Source organism: Rutilus rutilus (genome assembly GCF_951802725.1).
Source record: "Rutilus rutilus genome assembly, chromosome: 17".
NCBI lineage: Eukaryota > Metazoa > Chordata > Actinopteri > Cypriniformes > Leuciscidae > Rutilus > Rutilus rutilus.
Window position 1 is genome coordinate 20,131,063 of NC_140230.1, and position 18,094 is coordinate 20,149,156.

At 38.9% G+C, this 18,094-nt stretch overlaps 1 protein-coding gene across 3 annotated transcripts in view; it reads right to left on the reverse strand.

Annotated features, from left to right (window-relative positions):
• bcam (basal cell adhesion molecule (Lutheran blood group)) overlaps positions 1–14,983 on the reverse strand; it is a 49,448-nt gene extending 34,465 nt beyond the window's left edge. For 2 of the 3 annotated variants that reach the window (XM_084386139.1, XM_084386138.1), the window contains exon 1: positions 14,734–14,933. In XM_084386139.1, coding sequence (XP_084242265.1) covers positions 14,734–14,797 — 64 coding nt within the window. In that variant the 5' untranslated portion in view covers positions 14,798–14,933. Of the gene's footprint in view, positions 1–14,733 lie in introns of all 3 variants that reach the window. The other variant, XM_084386140.1, reaches the window with a different exon arrangement.
• Between the last annotated feature and the right edge of the window lie 3,111 nt (positions 14,984–18,094).

Here is an 18,094-nt window from a genome sequence, read left to right on the forward strand (position 1 = left end):
CAGTGTGCTAGATAGTAAGATGGGCAGTAAGCTTGCAAAAACAATATATACTTTGATTATATACTATTAATTGTAACAATTTAAAAGACAGTAATGATCATAATGGCCATACATCATAAAGACATTTATTATGATTTTTAATCAATTCAACAGGCAGACTGTAGCTGCGTCTGAAGTCACACATTCTGTCTGGTACTACATTTGGTGTGAAACATACTTCGATGTATGAATGAAATTCAGACGTACTACATCCGCCATGTTGTCAGTGTCATGTGATCTACCAACGTCAGTTGCGTCGCTACACTGCCTTTCACAACTCATCCATCATCCAACCAAACGCATCATTAGATAGTAAAGTGTCCACTGAATGTGCACTCCAGAATCTTACTGGAAGTAGTATCATCCGGGGTTTTTTTTTGTTTTGTTTTTAACACTGTGATTTCTACATTCTATATTCACATATTATTATAGTAAGCATACGTGGATGCAGCATATCTCTTTCATACATCGGTACTAAATCTCTACTGGAGAATCTAACTTAAACTAGTAGCTGTGTTTTGGAATATGATAACTGCTGTAGTTATTAGTGTTATTTTAGTATATTTATAGTATATTATAGTATTTATTAATATTTTTAATTAGCATTTGGTTTTATATTTTGAGATTTTATTATAGTTTTAGCAATTTTGTTTTGCCGTTTTGTTATACATAGTACCCTGTCAACCAGCAAATAACTAGCTTGAATCAACTTCGACTAGCTACTAGCATGTTCCAAAACAAAGCTTCCATCTTAGTTTTTTTCCGACAGGGAACACACCTGGAGAAAATTGCACCACCCCAGGCTGTGTCCTAACTCTTGGATAAAGTGTGGATTTTAGGATATTTGCTGAAGGTAGGGGTTTACAAGGCTGGAGGGGGGCGTCCATGTTCAAGCAGGTATGAGGAAGACAGAACAGAGTGACAGAAGAAAAGAGTAGAAAACAGCCATCTGTCGCCTAAAAACGGGGTGCAGAGGGAGAGAAGGGGGGCAGGGTGTTGGGGCAGTTTCTGCCTGTCTGTCACTCAATCTGCACCCTCTAGATTTTTCCATGTGCGATCCGCTCCATTCTTTATAAATGAATGACACGGCAGGGGCTTGAGGAGTCATGCCTTTAAAACGTGTTTTTATAAATGTGTGTGTTTGAGAGGGCTCACGGTTACTGCCCCAGAGCAGTTTCGTCCTGTTTTCATGACTTCATTGTTTAGGTGTGTGTTTGATGTCAGGCTTGAGCTCCACTCCAGACAAACCAACACAAGATGCCAACTCTACCGTAACACATAGCACTTTGTGTGTAGGGAGTTTGTTTGACTGAAACAGAGCAATGATCCAAGCAAATAAGAGAAGTGGAACGAAAGAGACGTTGGGAGAGAAAGAGAGGGAGACTGCCACCAGACATGCCAGTGAGTTTGTGTAAGCTGATCTTTGGAGCCATGAGTGTCCAGCTGTCTCACTCCCTCTCTGTCACTCCATCTAGAGCTCTACACAACACTGTAAACTATCATTCCCAGAGACAGAAAGATGGAAAGATCAAGAGAGAGTGAAAAGAAGAGAAAAAAAGAGCATACAATCTTGCCTGTTCATTAATTAGTGTTCCAATCATAGACCTTAGTAGATGTCATATGTAACATACCTACATATCTTAAATACATGAAAACAAAAAATGTCATACATATGACAACATTTTTAAGTAAAATAATATAATAGTTGTGAGTTGGGCTGGATTATCTGTTTAACAAATGACAGACGAGGGGAAAAGATTATTATTTTTGCAACTACATTTGAAAATGGCAAAGTAATTACAAACTTTAGCTTTAAATCAACCATTAAAATTAAGGGTTTGGTGTTAAATGTGGCATATATTCTGACTAAGGGCTATGGTAAGGAAAGTTTTCTGAACAGCAAGCTTCTAATTTTTGATATGGGACACCCACAAATGTTAGATGGACCCATTTGTCCAGCACATACAGGAAGCAGATGGAGAGATGGGTGGGGATTCTAGGAGGGGTGAGGGCAGATCATGGGGTAGAGGAGGTTGACTTTGACATTGATTACACCACCTTGTGTGTTGGAAGGGGTGTGTAGTAGTTAATGCCAGGACATGTTGCTGGTTGATGCCACCTGGCCATATAGCAGAGATGGCACGACTGACATTGGTTGGCAATGCTGCCCTCACCATGGAAGCACCAACAGGCAACCCCCGCCTTCCCCTGCCCGCCCTCGTCCTCCCTTTCTCACAGATCCATGGCAGATCCGATCACCAGCTGGTACTGCTATCGTTATGCTGGGACCTCCCAGGCATTCCACTTCCTATTTTTAAATACAGTTAAATCCAAACTCTTCTCTGGAATGAAAAAAGACCATTTTCACAAGCTCCTGTTTTGATAGCAATGCACCACCGAGACACCTCTAATATCAACACATGCATATTTACACCTCTAATATCAACACATGCATATACATACTGTAATATTATTTATGTCAAAGCACATTCCTGAAACACAAACACTGTCAACACACTTAAACTTAAAGGGATGGTTCCCCCCAAAATGAACATTCTGCCATCATTTACTCACCGACGTATCATTCCAAACCTGTGACTTTTTTCTTCTTCTGGGGAACACAAAATAATTTCTGAAGACTTTTTTCTGCAGTTACAGTCTATGGTTACTGGGGCCTTCAAGCTCCAAAAAGGACCATGAACGTAAAATAAAAGCGGTCAATTCGATTGATGCACTATATAAGTCCTTTAAAATGTGAGAAGCAAACCAACTCAACTGGATCATTGAGTCTGTGATTTAAACTCAGCCAGTCAGACTGAACAAATCATTGAGATAGGTTTCGTGAATCAGATCAACACATCCTACTCAAATAATTCATTCACAGGTTAGAAATCACCGCTTCTCATTCTCAACTCTCATGAACGTAAAAAGGAGAGCTAGGGCATATGTCAAGATTTTTAGTGCATAACTTAAATTTTAGTCTCATACAGACTACAGCTTCAGAAGATTTGGAATAAAATGCACAAGTCACATGGGTCACTTGTTTGATACTTTTAATTGCTTTTGGTACCTTTTGAAGCTTGAAAGTTTAATTTCCCGTTCATTGTACAGTAACTGCATGCCAAAAAGCATTGAAAACACAGTCAGTCATGACACAATGTTCAAATTTGGGTGAATTGAACCTTGACCTTCACTAACACAGAATCCTCTCCTTAAATCAAGGTCTCCTCCTCATTCTGCAATATGTTCCCTTTCTGTACCTCAATCTGTCCAACTCCATCACTCCCTTCTCTCCTCGTTTCCCCCCAATCCAGCACCTCTGTCCTTCTTTTTTCCTTTCTATCATTTCCCCCTCCCAGCCCTCTCTGCGCTTGTTCTCTCGCTGTGTCTAATCACTCCGCATTAATACCTGCATTCCGGCAGCCCCAGGAATGTCTTAACAATGTAGCCTTGTCCTTTAACTGCTGCACAGGTACAAGAGCATGTGTATGTGTGTGTGTGTGTGTGTGTGTGTGTGTGTGTGTGTGTGTGTGTGTGTGTTTGTGGTCACATGTATACAGAAAGTGAGAAGACATTAAATGTTTAAATGTTTAAATGTCTATCAAAAACATAAAAAGTTTTTGATAGCAGTCTCTTTCAAAAAAAAAGAAAGAAAAAAAAAAGCTCACCAAGGCTGCTTTAATTAAAGCTACAGTAAAACAGTAATATTGTGAAATATTATTACAATTTAAAAGAACTGTTATTTTAATATATTTTAAAATGTAATGCATTCCTGTGATGACAAAGCTGAATAATGTGCCAATTGACTTTCATAGATTTTTCTTTTACATAGAAGTCAATGGGGCCCGTCAACTGTTTGGTTACCCATATTCTTCAAAATATCTTAATATACAAGGTTATATATGTCAAAGCAAAACTGCAACTGAATTCCACAGCCATCAGCTGCATTTTGATAATTACTCATATTGGATTTTATTTTCTCTTCTGATTATACTGGCTTGTATGTACGACTTATATGACTTACATGATGTCACCATTTGCAGAAGACAGCAGCTAAAAAGAGAAAAAACAAAAAGAGAGAAAAGGAAAGGGGCTTCCCCCAAAGGAAAAAGAGAGACGTTAACAAAGCGAGTGAGAATGAATGAAGGACAAAGGAAAGGGCAGAGCAGTGTGAGAAAGTTGCCTTCAGCCCAATGAGGTACAGTATCACACTCACAAACGGGCAACACAAGCATTTCAAAGAGACGGGGAGGGAGGGAAAAATCTCCAGATCTACCATCTGATCCAGGATGGATGATTTTAATGAACATGTGTCCTCTGTTCTCGCTCCATCAGCCCTCCCCACTGCACCAGTCAATATGCGCCCACACGCCCACTCCTACTCCCACTCCAACTGTTAATTGACTAGGGAATTCCACGTGCCTGTCACCATGATTACTTGGCAGGGAACGGAGGGGTTAGACTGACCGCTGTCCCAAAAATGTTCAGCCAAGGTGTGGAGTCACAGCCGCCACTGTCAGCGGGCGTTCCACACCCCATATGAGACACGAGGAGGACCAAAGACACCAACAACACCAACAAAGTCCCTCAAACATATGCCCAACAGATTCTATCTTCCAGTGCGTGTCGACATCTTCCCAAAATAACAGTCTAATTAAGTCTGTCTTAAAGAGTCAAAGCCCTGTGTGTCTTAGCGCAGAACCATTTCATGAGCTTCTATGTTTTTAACGAACAGAACTAATCCATCGTAAGCCAAATGCCACCATTGTCTGTTTAATTGTATTTTAAGAGATTCTGGACTCTGTGAGGAATAGACAGCAAACAAAGAATTACTGGCCCTCATGAAAGCTTAATTTGATCACACAAAGTCCATATCCTTTGATAATACATAACAAGATTTTCATTTGTGCTACATTTTAGTTCTCAAAACTCAATAAACCAGTATATTATGATCTTCTGAGATCCTGGCACTGGCAAAGAAATATCCTTCCCAAAAGAGTTGAAGCATAATGTGAATCTTACAAATTTCATCTGTGTTCTCTGCAAATGAAAATTACATCCAAAACCAATTTCTGTCCATTAATAAGATTTCAATTGAGAGCAAATGGATGGCTACAACCTTTAAGAAATGACAAGGTATGAAACCTGAAACTCAATTGGAAATGTAGCCATGCTCGCTGTCAGTCATGCTGGTATACCGTACAGGGAAATCACTGATTGGTTGAGATTATGCAAGGGGGGGAACCAATGCTGGAGCCCCGCAGGCCTGAATATGATTATCAAGCTGTGTGTCAATCAGAAAGGCTACAGAATTAGAGTTGGCACTGCGGTCCTTGGGGTCCATCAGACCACCTTCCTGATTAGCTATCAGCCAGGGACACTCATTAACCACAAACTAAAGCAGAGTGCTTGCTAATCTACAGGGATGAAGAGTTTCGAAGGAGAGAGAATAGCCTAAGAGCAATCCCAAAATAAATAATAAGTCATGTTTTCCAGTGAAAATGTATAAACATCTTTAAAATCAGATAAATGTATTTAAGAAGCAAAATTGCATACGATTGCATAAGATAAACAATTACGTTTATTTCATTTTTCTTTATTTGCAAAAAAAAAAAAAAGGCTATATATTAGCAAGGGTGTGTTAAATTGATCAAAAGTGATAGCTAAGACATTTATTAAGTTTAATGTTAAAGATTTCAAAGAGATGCTGTTCTTTTGAACTTTTCATTAATCAAAGAATCCTGAAAGGTTTCCACAAAAATATTAAGCAGCACAACTGTTTTCAACATTGATACAGAGATTTCTGTAAAAAAAAAAAACATTCAAAATCCCCAAACAGCTGTTGTGTGATATATACAGTATATATATATATATATATATATATATATATATATATACACACACTCTGAAGTCTTATGAAGTCGTTTGTAATTTTGCTAATGAAGTACATTTATCATGTTGTTTTAATGATGTTTACATATTCTCAGTGGAAACCGAGACAAAAATACTGATCAAGAAAGTGAATTTTTAAAGAGCAAGAGCAAGACGTTGGTAATATAAGTCTTCAGCTCCTTGCTATATAACTTCTTCTAGTGCTGGTCATATTTAAACACATGTTCACACAGGTTTTACAGCATACAGGACAACGAAGTGTGTGTTACAGAGACAGAGTAGGCTGTGGGGGTTGAGGTTGAGTAAAGCGAGATACACTCTTCTCCCGCAGGTAATCACCTGAACATGTGTCTCCTGAATGAAATGTGATCGGTCACCCAATCTCAGCGTGTGAACGGGGAAGCCCCAATCTCAGACATTCAGACCCTCCCCAAATGTCTGACTCGCACACAATCCCTCAGGCCACGTAATGTGCAAATATTATAAATGTTTTTTTTCACACATTTGAATGGCCAGAAACCATTTTTCAATCATGTAATATAATGTACCGGCTCAGACATAACCATACTCCCAAATGCACTTCATTTATTTTAAATTCACCAGAGGGCCTTGTGGTGCTTCACGGGTCAAGCACTATTAAATCAACAATGCGGCTCGTCAAACAGTGTCCATTTTCGTTGAAGAGGTTAACAATGCTCGGCTAACCATTAACCAGATTTAAATAAAAATAGTGTCTCAAGGAAAAAATGTCCTTCACGTTAAAGGCCCACACTGTGCAAAATGGAGAAAGAATGATTGTGAAGTAGATTGCTGATGATAAATCACAGTCGGAAACACAAAACATGGATGTCTAGTTTCACCCACTGAACTATGATTCAATATTTAAACAGTGATAAGCAAAATTGTAACGTGTCAAACAAGAACCAAACTTTTACATTTCTCGTAACTAAACGATCTGTGTGTATATTTTTCAGGTGGTGTGAGTGCAAACAAAAGATCAGGATTACAAATAGTATTTGTGTGTGTGTAATCTTCAGCAAGACCACATCTTGAAGGGTCTGTCGAGTGCGGGGCAGTGAATAGCTCAGCCTGGGGGGTGCGCTCGACTAACCAAACAGCCGTAAGCTGAGGGCTATAAAGGCTTTTCTCTCCCTTGCGTCAGAAGACTGTTCTCCAGGGAATGTTTGCCAGCTGATAGTATGAAGACAATGGCCACAGTCTGTGTGAGGAAAAGGATGTTTAAAGAGCTCTTAAACAAGCACTCTTTCAACATGACTTTGTTTTCAGTCACATCAGGTAAAGCTGGCATAGTTTAAACCAGGTGCGATGGAGGTCCAACTGAGATGTGACCAAATGACCAATGGACCAATAGTCATTTTCCCTAGTTTCACAACCTGCAAATATGAAAGTGTTAAGACTCGCAAACTTCAGATGTCATCAGAGTTAATAAGTGTGAATCATTTCTGTGAATCATTTAATAAAATAATGACTTGATTATATTTAACTTTTTTTAACATTAACATTTTGAAATGCAACAATGGCTGCAAAATCACTATTTAAAAGCAAATCAATTAAAGAAAAGATATTAACATTTAATAATATACGGCTTTTAAAACATTTTAAATGTTAAATTTAATATAAAATATTATACATAGGCTACATATATATGAGCAATATCACACTCATAGCAGTGCGAAATGGCTGTAGCTGTAGGCCTATATCAGTTCGACGGCAAACATGATTAAATATATAAGAAACAACAAAGGAGTGTCTTTAAAACCCCTCTTTTGCACAGAAACAGTTGAGCCCAAGCCTCCTTTACTAATTCTAAAACGTCACTTTAGAGTAAACGAAAGAACATCGAGTTGCTTTATTGAAGCTTGTTGTATTAGTAGCCTACAGTAATTGTGATCAACTAAACGAGTGTATTACCTGCATCTGATTTAGCATTCATTATTCAGGTCGATGTCCATAATATTATATCCAAAAATCAGTTTGAATGTCCGCTGAGGAAAGCGATTTGTTCGTCTTTGACTTTCCCGCAACAGCGCTAAAACAACTTCCGTGTTCTGACTTAGGCTACTCGTAAAGACAGTCTTTGCCGCCCTAATGGCGTATTAATAAAGTCCATATCACTCCTTTCTCAATGCCAAATACGGCATTTTATTTATATAAAATAATATTTATTGAACAACCATATCTAAATTAACAATAGCCATATAAAAGACAATAGGAAATAAACACAAGCAAACAATTCAGTCAAATTTACAATAAGCAGCAGGATTTTAAGTGAAATATAGCCTAAACATAAAGTTATGAAACTTAATTTTCTGGAACAAGTTATAGATTAATTAGACCAAAGATTGCCCATTGATTACCCCAAATGAATTATATCTCATGTTTAACCACTATCTACATAAGAGCCAGCGGCAAATTCCCGAAGGACTGGCTGGATGACCCTGTTCTCTGCGGTTACATGAGCGCTGAACGTCCGCTGACGTTCTGGAGCTCCCATCTGCGAAAGCGTCTAAACAGATTGTAAAATAGGCACTGTGATTATATATTAGACACATATTTGAGGTCTAAATAACTACATTCTTGCCTAAAAAAAACTCTTAAAACAACATTTCGTGACACAACAACAGTAGTTCCAATCAGATTCTAGAACCAAATACATGTGAAAAAAAAAAAAAAAGTGTAAATAAAATATATAGTTTTTTATTATACGGTAGGCCCTACTGGACAAAAATGATGTCTGGCCTAGGAAAATTGACATCTTCACTCTTTATTCAAATCTTATTAAAAAGGTGTTAAAGATTTTGTAAGCATATTCTGTATAGCTTTGCTTGGAGTCAGTTGTTTTATTTGTGATAACGCAATGAAACATGCCAAATTCTTCAGACATAATTTTTGGCCAGGCTGTCATACAAAGAAATTATGCAAAAACAAGAAACAAGAACCAAAATTAATAACTGATTATGTTGCAGTTAATGTATGTCTTCCTATGAGATTTTGTTTTTGCCAAATTATTTTGTCAGATAAACACTTTAACCATGTTAAGTGTTTTGTTATAATCCTCATATTTAAAATATGATATATATATATTTATATTTATTTAAATATTAAATAGTTTGTGTAAAATATCATTTTGTAAGCTATTATTGCCCAGCCCTATATGTAATTAAGCCACAGATCACCGATGACAGAAGACAAGCTGTAGAAGTGCGCCAAGATGAAGCATTTCTTGTAAACCAAATCCCAAAACACTGCTAGGAGAAACAAATCAATGCAGAACAACTAATGTCCATCTCTAAATCGATACTGGTATAATAGAGCTTAGGGAGATGCGGCAATGTACTACACGATGGCCGATAGTATAGCATGACCTAAGTTCCTCGCTAAAAAACGATATTTTCCCCAAAAGGAAACCCATCAGCCCTGAATCCATTAAGAATGCCTGTGAGAGGCCTCAGGATTTGCGTCGGCCAATCGCCCTTACAATCTCCACAGCTAAATGGATCAGCCGCTCTTAACCTCGTCTCCCCAAAGAGCCTCTGAAGCACCAATTCTTCAAAGCACTATGCCCCAGCACACAGATGCAGCTTTTCACTGTGCCTCATATCCTTCGGCTCCCCACTTTAGTATCAGACCACTTCAACATCCTTCACAGAAAACAGCCATCGCACTCACACCATACACACACACCATATCTTCCACATACTGTTTCCTGTATGCCACTAATAACAGCCTTGAAGCTGCAGCCTTGGAGAAATCAAAGGGCATCAGGCTACCGAACTTCCTCTATCTCTGTTTCTGCCGTGCCAGGATGCTTTGTAGTGTGGGCAGAGTGTTTGAATGCTGAAGGACTGGGCAGGACCCAGATTTCATGAAAGATGGGAGGATTGGTGGGGGGCTTGAGTGCAGACAGAGAAGAAGAGGGGAGGAGAGATAGAGAGATGTTGCTTTTTTTACAAAAGAATGACTCAATCAGAACTGGTAATAAATTCTGAGTGAAAGAGCTCAGCAGGTCTGCGTGAATAAATTCTTTCCTGGCATTACAGATTCTATATAGACATGCAGTCTGTCCTTTCGGTCAACCTCTGTGTGTGTACGAGGCAGTTATCTATGCCGGAGCACGCACAATACCAACCGTAAATCACAGAAAACATCAATGGTCACCCACTGATCGAAAACAGCACCGCCATTACTGAAAACAAAAAGAGAGACTAACATACACAGAAGCAAGCCAGACAGAGCTAATCCACAGCATTAAAACTCTCAGTGTGTGTTGTGTGTCTGGTAGTGTAACATCTGCAGCAGCATCAGATCAGTCAATACGTTTACATTCACTTCAAAAATTACAATTCCGTCATCATTTACTCATCTTTTTTGTTCCCAACCTGTATGACTGTTTCTTCTGTTGAACAGAAAATAAGATATTTGAGAGAATTTTGTTCATTTAATGAAAGACAATCAGGTCCAAAACAACATCGACTATCACGGCATGGAAAAAGAACTGGAGCCATTTCTGAAAATATGTTGTGTTCCACAGAAGAAAGAACGTCATACAGGTTTGGAACAACATGAGGGAGTAAATTACAGAATTACAATTTTCTGGGCCACAACTATCCCTTTAATAATTCCCAACACATTAAACCAGGTACTTACGCAAAAAAACAACAACATATAAAACATACTATACAAAATGATTATAAAGCTTATCCATGATTGCCATCAGAATTGTTAAAAATCAAACACAAGCAAGCTCAGATGTCTCATTAAAGATAGAGGAATCAATTGTTTTAGTTTAAAAGTGAAATACTTTAATAGTGACAACCTTCATAACATTAAAAATAATGCTAAATGATATCCAACGTACTGTATATAAAAGTGAAAAAAGTAACACATTTATGGTTTGGTGTTGATAAAAGGGTATTTGCGCTTTCCTGATATAGTTGTGGGGATACCCAAGACAAAAAAGATCAAGAAATACGGGTTTAGATGATATTAAGATGAAAGATGGGCTGCTTAGTATCTCTCATTCAGAGTGACCATGTGGTTGCTGCTGCTTTGTGCCAGCAAGCAGTGAGCTTTCCTCAAACCGGCTGCCAAAATAACTGCTGCCAATCCAAAAACAAGCTTTCATGATGGGTCTCAGAACAATTAAAACAAGCCCAAACACTCTTGATTATAATTTAAGGTGTTATGAATCATTTAGACTTTCTTCTAAGAAGTAACACCCTGTGTCCGAATGTACCTACTTCCCTAAGTGAAAAACTTCCCTACAACATAAGTGAAAAACCGTACATAAAAAGAGAAGTATATCTGAATTCACAATATAAAAGAATAGGCAAAAATGACCCTATACTTCTGCCGAGATTGTGAACTGTGCAAACTGTGGACACTTTACTATCCCATGATGCCAATCACAGAAGCAACGCAATTGATGCTGTAGGTCACGTGATGAGATGTCTTAATTTCCTCAATTTAAAACATTAAATAAAAAACGTTTCATTTTCTATATTCTTTTTTTTTTTTTTTTTACCACAAAGTGAGTTCTTCATGCGAGTTCTTCAAATGCTGTACCTCATCAAATAGTATGCGATTGCAGGTGCAGCTACAGTTTTGTCAATCTGTAAATGGCATTTTTTGATAATTAAGTCTAATTTCCACATTCTACAGGGTCATGAGGCTGTTAAACCACTAAAATGTGACCTATGTGTACAAAAGTATCTATGGTCTAACACCAAAGTGCCATATTGTGATCTTGGATCAAAACCATGTGTGTTGTGGTTGCGTGACTTGCTTTCACTGGCAGCCTGCGCGTCCATCTGTGCCGAAAGAAAGAGAGGCAGAGAAATAGAGACGGGATAGAAAGAGAGAGAATCTGGGGGGTTGAAGAGTCAGGGGGCGAGATGTAACCTGTCCCCTGCTGAATGCTTCTCATTCCAAGCAGTGACTCCCCCCCTCCTCACGGGCATGAATCACAAAGCTGATCCGAGAGACTGGGGCCCACAGCAGAGAGCCAAATCACACACTCTACCGCCTCTTTCCACCGCTATCATCATCACCGGCCAAATTAGCACCTTGGTTTGAACAGTTACACAACGTGTGGGTTGACACAGGTGTGCGTGACTAGCTTTATGCCAGGTGTGTGTGGATGGATATCTATAGGAGCTTTGAGCTCGCAGAAGCAACCTCAGACATAAGATTGGCTTTTATCTGCTGGCCCGGCACAAAGAGCAGGTTTTAATTTGAAGCCTCCTAATTCCATAATAATTACTGCCGGCTGCAGGGGGTGATGTGTGTGCGTGCTCACGTTTGATGCCGCTGCGGTTGGGGAGGTTCTGCTGAGGAGAAAATTTAAGCAAGGAAATGACTGGGGGAAATAGACAAAGAAAGGAAGCGTGTTGTTTCTGCGCGGCTCCTTAAAACTCAGCTGACAAGCTGTCTCAACAATTTTTTACGCCACCTACTGACATCCCACCACGATCAAATGAGCAGCCACCAAGGTGCTGCACCAATACCGCCTCAGGATACTTAACTAGGGATTGAAAACGCAAATAATATTGTTGAAATATCACCTGAGAGGTTATTGCTTTGGTATCAGTGCTGGTGGTTACAGTAACAAGGTCATGTGGCTCCGATATGAGGCTGGACGGGAACCATTTTAAATGCTAATCACTGAGACTTCCATTATGAGGCAAATTATATGAAAGCTCTAGCAGAGGCTGGCACACCTCTGGGAGAGGTAGGCAACAAATTGAAATGAACGGGCAGAGTTCCAGCAGCTGTCATTTGGCAGTTAAACGCTACAGATCAATTGAAATGTATGCCCGGAAAGAGGATAAAGTCATCAAAACGGGTTTTCCTGAGGACACGCACAAAGGATGCATGAAGATGCTGCAGTGTTTGTGGAAGTGTAGCGATTTTCAAACCCACTGAGCCTGAGAAGTCACGGATCGTGTGGGACAGGTATGAGCATCAGATCTGACAGATATTGGCATCAAAAGAAAGTAACTGCGGATCCCATGATCAGCCCAATTAAAGGACATGGACATCAAAAAGTGAATTCTTAATGACGTTTGAGTTAAAGAGAGAGAGAAAACAGCTACAGAGGAGAAGATCTCACAGGACCTGCTTTCAGAGCAACAGAAGCATCACTGATCAGTGCATCCAACACCAACGCAGCAGCCTGGAGACTTGACTGAGCTCATCAGAAGAAACACTTCATCTGTCTGTTGCTCCACGTGTATTTTCAAACTCTGGACATGAGAGGAGTCTCAAACAATGGAATGGTGCAGAGGGATAAGATAGAAAAAAAAAGAAAAAAAAAAGGACTTCCGATAGCCGCAGAACTGAAAGAAGGTGAGAGCACTGAAAGAACCAGATACACAGTAAGGGAGGGGAGCGAGAGAGAGCCTTAAGAGCAGACAGAAAGATAAAACACAAGTACCTCTGGGATGGAGAAGAATGTATGCCTTGGAGGGTTTTTTAGTTTTTAGTTTTTTTAGAGGGAGCATCTTTATATGAGTGTTTTTACTCACAGTCATGTTAAAGTGGAAAACATATAGATTCTCAATACTGACTGAAGTCAAATTGTCTGTCATAAATGTAAATTTGGTATCAAAATGAAATCTTATCCACAAGTCAAACAGTGTACTACTTTGCATTTAGGCTTCATTTTAAAAGTGGTAATACATCAACACATATGTAAGAGAGGTGGTAAAGATGGTCAGTCTGAGGCGGAGCTAGAGGAGGGGCCACGTTGCCCCTGTGCTGAAACATTATTGGTCATAGGCTGCCAAACACTTCAAAGCAGAACAAAACTACTAACTGAACCGCAGGGTGCAGACAGTTACGGCCCAATGACCTTGGTAGCACAAAGCAGGTTCATATATTCTGACAGAATACTAACAGATATTATTTGACTTCTATCAGGCTCTTAATAAAATTGTTAATTGAAGAAAAAAAAAAGATAATTTAACAAAGGAAAATTGATAGTTGCGTTCATCAGAAATTGATTTTGCAGTGTATTTGTCACAGAATTTTTTTTTTTTTCATGCATATACACCCATATTTTAACTCTGGTATTTGTATTGTAGGCTACATAATAATGGCACAGAAGCACACAATTCTGGTAGTTTTACATCTACACAAGATTTCTGTAATAAATTCAATAAATAGTTTAACTATAGTTTTAAATGTCGAAAATTGTTAGCCGCATTGTAAACACGAGTTAACAAAGATTTCATTTAAGCCATTATATCTGATTTCAAAAAAATCTAAGAATGAGGTTGTAAATCCACATATCAATAACGCGTACTAATAATCATACTGACGTGATATGAATTTGGAGTCTGGCAGCCGCACACTTGAACTCGGATGAAAGCAAGCGCGTCTATCCGGCGACTGCGCGCGCGGAGCAGGAGCGACCCTCCCCTCCTCAAAGACCCAAGACCAGTCCAGGTTAACCCTTGAACCATTCCCTGACTTAAACATGAGCAACATACCCTCATAGACGCCGACAGCCACAAAATAACCTGTATAATACGTCCCCCCTAAAGTTCCTTTCGACACTTTAACTTGCGCTCACGGTAACAGGTTGTTCCAAGAACCAACAGAAAAGTAACCTGCGCTTAATTTACTCCACATTCAAACAAGCCATTTACGGTTATTCACTGAAAATTATTAAGTAAAGCTTGCGATTGGTTAAACAAAACAATAATTTATGCTTTTAATTAGCCTATAGTAAAATCGCAAATTTTCTAAGTAGCCTATTCTCATTTGTAGCCTCCTTACCTTGCAGCGCTACAGCAAGCAAGGTGCAGGAAACCCCGAACCGTCCCAACATCGTTCTCTCCATAGTTGCGTTTTAACTTGGCGGCTTTGTTTCGCGTCGCGTCGTTGTATTTGTCTGCAGCGTCTCGTCTCGGTACAGCTCCTTCGCGCTCACACACAGCAGTCTAGTGCGCTCCCCCGTCCTTCTTGGCGCAAGAAATCTGATGCGGATGGCAGTGACTTGGCTGATATATTTGCACAAAAGGTGACCGTGCGCCCCTCCCCTCTCCTCTCTCTTCCCAAACGAGTAAAGTGCTACTGGAGTGAACACATACAGCCAAGAGACGAGTAAGACTTTTAGGCTACACGGTATACCAACGGCTAATTCTAAAAAAGGTGATACTTTGAATAAAAAATTATGCGAGATTAGTTTAAGAATAAGATTTCACAGGGCTGTTTTGATGCTCTATAAATATGTAGTAGCCTATAACTTACTCTTGCACAAAACGTGGGGTGTAAACATATAACGTGTTGTTGGCTATAGATTACAGGTTTTGTGTGATTGACATGTAGGCTACTTGTTTCTAGCTCTTCCATCGGTTTAGACAATGTATTTGTGTGTCCCTTTGGAAATAGTCTCTAAGCCCACACTTGGTTTCAAACAGGCATTCCTGGGATAGCTGGAGCAAAACAGCTGCTTCACTTTTCTCAGGGAAAGAGTTGGGTGCGCGGGAGAGAGAGCGCGTTATCGAACCCGATAAGAGGAGAGGGGCTTGGGAAATGGAGTAGGGCAAAGAGATGAAAGAATATGAGAGAGAAGACAGGAGGTGGAGCTTTTGTGTTGGAGGGAGAGGATGCGGTGTGATATATTCAGCTGTGTCATTCATTACTGTTATTTTGTGCTATTCTTGGGTCATGACAGCACAGCAATGTATTAAACTGCCTTTCTCATGACGCCTGAAGTGACTCTTTGCACTTCAAAGTTCACATAGACACCGGCTATGCACAAGCATTGCTTTAGCTATACTCTAACACCTAAAATCCAGAAGTTAGTGAATATTCAAAGGGTCCTCTGGGTTAAAGTTAAAGTCTGTTTTCAAGAAACAGATAAGGCCTTGCTTTGGGAAATGTCTTAAAGAAATATGTATTTTCCAGTAACAATAACATCAGAGATGAGGCAGACTGATATGAAAAGCATGGCTGTGAAAGGAATAGTTCAACCAGAAATGAAAAATCTGTAATCATTTACTCCCCCTCATGTTGATACAAACATGTATGATGTTATTTTCTGTGGAAATGGAAAATTATGAATTTTCATGTAGCACAATAACAGTTAGTAATTTGATATGGTTCACAATAGTCAGCCTCCAAAAGGGCTAAATCAGTGACATGTGGTTTTACGAAATAAGGTACAATTTCCTGATCCCATGCTCAAATGACTGATTTTTAAAAATAAAAAAACATATTTGTTTATTTGTTTTTGAATGTTTATTACAATAAATCGGCACCAGACATTTTTGATGCATAATTTACTACTGAAATGTTGGTCAGCTATTGATTGATTGATTAATTGATTTATTGATTGAGAGGAACTGCCTCCCTGCATGGCCACTGAGAAAATGCAAATAGACAAAACTAACTGAGCACCATTAAAGTAGTGCACAAGCCATACAATAGCTTTGTCTGACAAACATAATGGAAAATGAGATTTAAACAGAAATCTAAATCTTAAAATGTCATGTTCCAAAAAAAAGAGCAGCATTTAAAATCCTTTAAAAAAAAAACAACAACACAGGTTTGGAACAACAAGAGGTTCCTTTAACAGGAATTACTCCTGTAAAAGCTGCTGTATGGCACAGAGTTGTGAGTTTTCCTGTCTCAGCTATAGGACAGGAGAGCATATACTAGTAACTGAAACCGACTCTGTGACCTTTCCACTGTCCAGACCCTGCTCTTTGAAAACATCAGAGCCTCATGTTGACCCCGAATGTTGTAGTGATCCAAAGTGTGTGTGTATGCGTGATTTTCACCAAAAGTGTCATTTTCTTTGGGAACAATACCATCAGAAGTACTCTGCATGGCTGGATGACAGAGGGATGTAATGATAAAATGATGAAAAGGGAGCGAAGAGGTTAGAAGAACTCTTTGATTCTTGTGTCAGGGTGTGACTAGCATGGGGCCTGGGGGAACAACGGGGATACAGAACAGAGGAGCGGAGAAGAGAGAAACAGAATGATAAATTGGGGCTTAAGGGAAAGGAAAGAGGACTGCACCAGCCAAGTAAATCAGAGAATGAGTAAGGACAGACCAAAAAAGAGCATGGACCGCAGAATTGAATTTGATGCACTTTTTACATTATTTTCGCAATTATAGGTTATGTAAACTGCTCTCAAACGGCCTCTCTCTTATTTTTTCAGTCGCGTATTTGTTTACCCTCGAAATCAATTTTATTATAATGGTATTCCTGCAATTTTTTTTTTTTTTTTATAAATGCTGAATACACAAGACACACAGGGATGAAAAATCTTGTAAAAAATTCTTTTTATAGACAAATTTAGTATAGAAGCAGGGGAAATAATCGCCTTTTTTAGGTAATAGGTAACACTATTTCACAGTCTTTGTTACACGTTACAAATCAGTATGCATAATGCAACTAGCCCTAATCCTAACCTTAACCCTATACTTTACTTAATTCATATTACTCATTAATTAAATGTATAATTGCACTTTAACAAAGACACAAATAAAGTGTAACCAAAACCTAAATTGTCACTGAAAGATGCACAATATATTTCACATCAGAAATACACGTCAAGGTCCTGATCACCCTGTCAGGCTTTATTTTACGATAATACCTGGCATTATTCCCCTTGTTTTATAATACCTGTACAAACATTGTAAAGCTTTCGCAATGAAAAAAGTAAATTACAATGTACAACAAAAACAATCAGACCCGCAACTAGATAAACATATATTATATATCAATATAATCAATATTATAATCATATTACTGATGAAGTCCTCCGAGGTCATTTTAAATATAATCAATAATTAAGACACATCCTCATCTTGCATTATACTCCGTTACAGAATATATATTTTTTTCCTTTTGTTATGAACTTGCTGGCCGTCCAGCTGCTCTGTCTTGAGCAAAAGAAGCAAAGCCTCGAGGACCACACAAGGAACTTTTTCGACATGGCGTGCCACATCAACTTTCCTGATTTCGCTCTTTGTGTTTTATATTTCTCCAGCCTGAGCAAGCGGTCCAAGTCACGCTTATCAGTGGATGGTCCTAAGGGAGATTTCGACACATTTGTGGAGTGGGTGCTGGTGAATAATGGATTGCCGTTTTGGCATAGTCTTTAAAACTGAGTCAAGAACC